General features: G+C 29.8%; 1 protein-coding gene across 1 annotated transcript; it reads right to left on the reverse strand.

Moving 5' to 3' along the window:
• Positions 1–215: 215 nt before the first annotated feature.
• Positions 216–1,285, reverse strand: LOC122860370. The gene is made up of 4 exons (XM_044164159.1): positions 1,117–1,285; positions 867–1,036; positions 468–702; positions 216–381 (listed from the first exon to the last, which is right to left on the reverse strand). Exons 1-4 carry the CDS (start codon positions 1,283–1,285, stop codon positions 251–253), a joined length of 705 nt encoding a protein of 234 aa, XP_044020094.1. The 3' UTR covers positions 216–250.
• Positions 1,286–4,997: the final 3,712 nt, after the last annotated feature.

Here is a 4,997-nt window from a genome sequence, read left to right on the forward strand (position 1 = left end):
ACTTATGAAATTATTAGAAACTTCGATTAAAAAAAAAATTTATCATTAAACAATCAAAAAAATAAGACAACTGTAAACGTAATATAAAAAACACTTTTTTGACTTTATTCAATTTTTTTTAATGTTACAAAACAGTGAATAATCATAGTTTAAAAATAAGTTAGGATGAGTTGAAAATAAAAATAAAACAATTTAAAGAAACCAAACAGTTTACATCAAATTAAATTCCACTGCAATGTTTAAGATGAATTCATTCAGTATCAGATCCATTCTGTACGCTGTTATTACGATGAGTCATTCGCAACTTATGCAGTTTCGTGTTGATTGATTGCCCAAATCCAACAAGTGTAAATGTATTTCTAAATTTACGTTGAACTGAGTCTGAAAAGTAAATTAAATATCATAATATCAAAACATTTATAATTGTTGTTTCAATATAATTATCAAATTAATTTAATTTTACACACATAAAATTGCGTTGACTATGCGTTCGTCAAGTGCATTGAGCTTTTGTGGTTTTGTTCCATCTTTATTTTTAAATTTTGATTCTCCGCCTTTATAATTACTTTTTAATAAAACTTCAAGTGGAAATAAGCTCATCATCAACGATGTACTCATAAATTTGTATGAACCTCGAGATATCGCAGTGGACCACTGCATGTCAGTGACTGTTATGTTTGAACCAACATTTCCAATCTCAATCTAAATATTAATACGTGTTCAAATATAAAGTATATTAAAAATTACATATTATGTATATATATTTTCAGATACTCGATATTCATTGAGGATGAAAAAGTAATCTATATTATTAAAATTTTAAGAGTTATAATCTAAAAGTCCATGAAAACAATATTTATCCTTACAAGACCCTCTGTAAATCCTCCTTCCTCCAAGTCTACTGCATAAGTTATATTTTTGATCTCATTGGATGCAGAATAAATAGGTCGACGAACTGATGGACCTTGATCACTTGATTTAAGAATTTCTACATCTTTCGTTAGCTTATCCAACTTCTCATCTCTTTCTTTGATGGCTATAGATTAACTCAAAATATATTATCAATATTTCTATTTTAAATATTCTATTCGAAAATATTTTTCAAAAGTTTTTTACCATTTAAAATATCTTTCAGTGTCACTTCATCATGAATGGTCCTTTTTTTTTTTTGTGGTGTGTACTCAGCTTCGGACTCTGAACTATTTATTGATGTTTTGTTGGATGAAGTATTGGTCGGATTCAAGTCCAGAACATTGCAGTGAATATCATTTTTTTTTTCCATCATTTGGAATATTTTTTTTTTGACTTTTTCTAAGAAATGTATAAAGTGCACAGAATAAAAATTTAACAAAGAATATTTTAGCCTTATAAATATTGAAAATTAAAGCAAAAACATACCAAAGAAATTGGAGGGTCATTTTCTACATCACTCCCGGAATCATCAAAAAGTTTATGTTGCTTCATTTTTTTTCTTTCTGAAATATTTGATGTTGATGACACTGGCACAGATTTAGGAGATACTTGTGCATTGGTTAATTTCGTGTGCTCCTCTAACTGAATAACATTGGCTGTCATGCAATTAAATATCAAGATTTATAAACAAATTATAACATTTAAAAATAGAAATTTATTTTATTACAAATTAATTTTTTTCTTACCTGACACCATAATTACGTTCACTTCGTACATTTTCCAATTTTTTTTGCCACTTCTCCACTCAAGATTGTAAACTGTGCCATCATTGAACTCTTTTCTGTCAAAATTTTCAATCCACTCGATGGGGACACCAGGTGTGTAAGTATCGGAGTATTTACCACTGATCCATTTAACGAGAGCGAAATATTTTTTTGCCATTATATTTTTTTTTAGGTAAAATAGATATATAATCTTTAAAATATTTTTATAATAATTTATAAGCTTTGACTTTTCGCCTGGCAGACATATAAACAATACACTGCCAATTGCATGAAGATAGAAATCAAGTGACTTCAAGACGATGAACAGTCATTTGTTTTTATCTGTTTTATTAATAAATGTATACATAAAAAAAAAAATTATTGATTTTACCCACACTGTCGTATCGCTAAATAAAAAATACATGTGACTTCGAGACAATGGACAGTCACTTGTTTTTATTTGTTTTATTAATAAATGTATGTATAAAAAAAAAAATTATTGATTTTACCCAAACTGTCGTATTGCTAAATAAAAAATACACGTAAATTATATAAGATTACATAAAAAACTGATATAGTTAATAAAACAACAAAAAGAAAATGAACACTGTAAAAAATAGGAAACGTAGGGGTTCTTATATGTTATATGCTGCTTTCGGATCCAAAAGTGTCATACCTGAAAGAACATTGTATGATAAAAAAAAAGGCAAAAAAAATCAAGGTAATGGATCAGTATAAATTATAAATTAATATAGCTCAGTGTAAGTTAGCTTGGTTACTACCTATTATCAAAAATAATTTCATAATACAAAAGTATACTATCGAGCTTTTTTATTTATTTACAACTGAATAATTTTTTTATTTATGTAAACAGTTTGACTTGTGGAAATTCAGAGGAATCTGATAACTTCGCTATATCTAAACAAAAAGAATCTGTTCATTTGCATGTGAGTAATGAAAAAAATGCTTTTAATTTTAATATAAATATATAGAGGCGTTCGTTTATTTTGTCTTATAAAAATTATCAATAAATAATCATTTTTTTAGAAAGAAACGATTGATACTGTAGATACATCTCCTGATAGCCTTATAGAAAATTATATACACTCAGAGAATGAAATAGTCATGCAAGAAGACAATCAATCAATCGTTGACAAAAATCCAGCAGAGATACATTCGCATAACTCAGAGAATGAAATAGTCATGCAACAAGACAATCAATCAATTGTTGACGAAAATCCAGCAGAGATACATTCGCATAACTATGAATCTCAAGATATTCAACAATGTCTTTTATTAGCTGCTTGTAAATATCGACACAAACAAGCCAGCTATTCATTAATAGAAGATTTGTCAAAGTTGTTGAATCTTGGAAATGATAAATACAAAAAAATATCAAAATACAAGTTTATACAAATAATAAAAAAATATTCTGTGGGTGTATCAACACATCATGTATGTCCTGTTTGTAATACATACATTGGAGCAAGTAATTTTAATTTCAATTTTGATGATGATGATGATGATGATGATGATGAAACAGTTGATAATACTCAGAAATATTTTGTCTGCAGCAGCTGCAAAAATCAAACTGACGTTCAACAGAATATAAAATCAGGGAATATTTTTATGTATATTTCATTGATTGACCAGCTGAAAATCAAATTTTCAATGGCAGGAGATTTGAGTAAATATTATCACGAACGAAAAAAAATTGATGAACATGCCATTGAAGACATTTATGATGGAGAAATGTATAAAGATAATTATCGATCAGATTTTATTACTATATCCCGAGTAGAAATTCAGGTCAGGTTCGGATCAAGCCCTGATCAGGCTTGCCTGATTTCAAATCCAATCTGGATCCAGATACTGGATCCGAACCTGATCAGGATGTAACGCTTTTTCGTAAGGTTTGGATCCAGAATGGATCAGGATACCTGATCAGGCTGTAGTAAAGATACATGATCCATAATGGATCCAGATACTGGATCCGAACCTGATCAGGATGTATCGCTTTTTCGTAAGGTTCGGATCCAGAATGGATAAGGATACCTGATCAGGCTGTGGTAAAGATACATGATCCATAATGGATCCAGATTCCGGATCAAAACTGGATCAGGATACATGATTTATTCAAAAAAAAAAAAAAAAATTAATAATTTCAAATTTATTTTTTTTTTTAATTTGAAATCTAACGCTTAACAGAATACAGATAAACTTTATTATTACAAACTGACCTAATTGATAATTTACCTAACTAATTATTGCTACGACCGGGGTTCGAACCCTTCGACACGGGATTACAACGCTAGTACTTGACACGCTCGGCCATTGAGGCATTCGATAATTCGTACTAACTTTTGTCCTCGAGGTTTCATAGTTTCCTGGTCAGGATAGCATCAGGCCATCTCTATTTTATCCTTAATAGGGATAGCCTGATCCATTCTGGAACAAGACTGGATCAAGAAAAAATTATTTGAAAAAAAAATAAATTCAATAATTTTTTCTTGATCAAGATTTGATCCAGAATGGATCAAGCTACTCCATTAAGGATAAAATACAGGTAGCCTGATGCTATCCTGATCAGGCAATTTGTAAAATTCAAAGACGCAAAATTTGATACTTTTTTCTATATCCATTTTGGATCCAGCTATTTTACTTATTCTTAGAGTAGTTTCGATGGATCAAATCTTGATCAAGAAAAATTATTTGAAAAAAAAATAAATTCAATAATTTTTTCTTGATCAAGATTTGATCCAGAATGGATCAGGCTACTCTATTAAGGATAAAATACAGATAGCCTGATGCTATCTTGATCAGGCCATTCCTACTCTATCTTTAATAGATAGTTTGATCCAGTCCGGATCAGGACTTGATCAAGATGAAATCATTTAAAAATTAAATAAATTTAATACTTTTATCTTGATCAAGTCCTGATCCGGACTGGATCAGGCTATCCCTATTAAGGAAAAGATGTAGGTGCCTGATCCAGGCTTGATCAGGATGTGATAGAGTTACTTGAATAGGGATAGCCTTACGATATCCTGATCAGGCCTGGATCAGTGTTCAGGCTATCCTGAACAAGTTTCTACTCGGGATCCTTTAATATTGATGGTGTTACAATTTTTGACCATTCAAATTACAGTGGAACACCAATATTATGTACTATAAATGAAGTTCATCCAAAATTAAGAAGGAAGCATATCATGCTTACTGGTATATGGTGTAGTAAAAAAAAGCCACCGATGAATGAGTATCTAAAACCATTTATAAAAGAGGCACGTATTTTATATGAACAAGGATTTGAATACTCATTTG

The sequence above is a fragment of the Aphidius gifuensis genome, linkage group LG1 (assembly GCF_014905175.1).
Source record: "Aphidius gifuensis isolate YNYX2018 linkage group LG1, ASM1490517v1, whole genome shotgun sequence".
NCBI classification, from domain to species: Eukaryota; Metazoa; Arthropoda; class Insecta; order Hymenoptera; family Braconidae; genus Aphidius; species Aphidius gifuensis.

Excerpts from the sequence above, each read along its gene's own strand:
- LOC122860370 (XM_044164159.1), bottom strand. The coding sequence starts at position 1,285 with ATGATGGAAAAAAAAAATGATATTCACTGCAATGTTCTGGACTTGAAT. Across the intron at positions 1,037-1,116 it reads ACTGAAAGATATTTTAAATG|CCATCAAAGAAAGAGATGAG; the intron begins GTAAAAAACTTT and ends GTTAATCTATAG. Across the intron at positions 703-866 it reads GAGGATTTACAGAGGGTCTT|ATTGAGATTGGAAATGTTGG; the intron begins GTAAGGATAAAT and ends ATTAATATTTAG.